General features: G+C 58.3%; 1 protein-coding gene across 1 annotated transcript in view; it reads left to right on the top strand.

Moving 5' to 3' along the window:
* The window catches only part of LOC104168494 (collagen alpha-1(I) chain-like), a gene marked incomplete at both ends in the record, with an annotated part of 1,967 nt that extends 1,402 nt beyond the window's left edge, over nucleotides 1–565 (top strand). Inside the window, 2 exons of the mRNA XM_009709103.1 lie at nucleotides 78–268; nucleotides 347–565. Of these exons, the coding sequence (XP_009707405.1) occupies nucleotides 78–268; nucleotides 347–565 (410 nt within the window). The remainder of the gene's footprint in view (nucleotides 1–77; nucleotides 269–346) is intronic.
* Nucleotides 566–568: the final 3 nt, after the last annotated feature.

The following is a 568-nucleotide window of genomic DNA, read 5'->3' as shown; positions in this document are numbered from 1 at the left end:
CCTCACCTTCATCCTCCATCCCTCGTGGCCACCCGCCTCCGTCCCCGCTCCCTGACCCCCTTCCCTCTGCCCCGCAGGCGAATATTGGATCGACCCCAACCAAGGCTGCAACCTGGACGCCATCAAGGTCTACTGTGACATGGAGACGGGCGCATCGTGCGTCTACCCGACCCAGGCCTCCATCGCCCAGAAGAACTGGTACCTCAGCAAGAACCCCAAGGAGAAGAAGCACGTCTGGTTCGGCGAGACGATGAGCGACGGCTTCCAGGTGAGCGAGGGGACGATGAGGATGGGGGGAACGACACGCCACCGGGATGGACAACCAGCTTTCCTTTCTGTTTTTCAGTTTGAATACAATGATGAAGGAGTGACCTCAAAGGAGATGGCCACCCAACTTGCCTTCATGCGTCTGCTGGCCAACTATGCCTCCCAGAACATCACCTACCACTGCAAGAACAGCGTTGCCTACATGGACCAAGACACCGGCAACCTGAAGAAGGCTCTTCTCCTCCAAGGTGCCAACGAGATCGAAATCAGGGCTGAAGGCAACAGCCGCTTCACCTACGGC

Source organism: Cariama cristata, unplaced genomic scaffold, assembly GCF_000690535.1.
Source record: "Cariama cristata isolate BGI_N322 unplaced genomic scaffold, ASM69053v1 scaffold26701, whole genome shotgun sequence".
Taxonomy (NCBI): Eukaryota; Metazoa; Chordata; class Aves; order Cariamiformes; family Cariamidae; genus Cariama; species Cariama cristata.
Note: the sequence above shows the minus strand (reverse complement) of the source record. Positions and strands in the feature narration are given on the sequence as shown.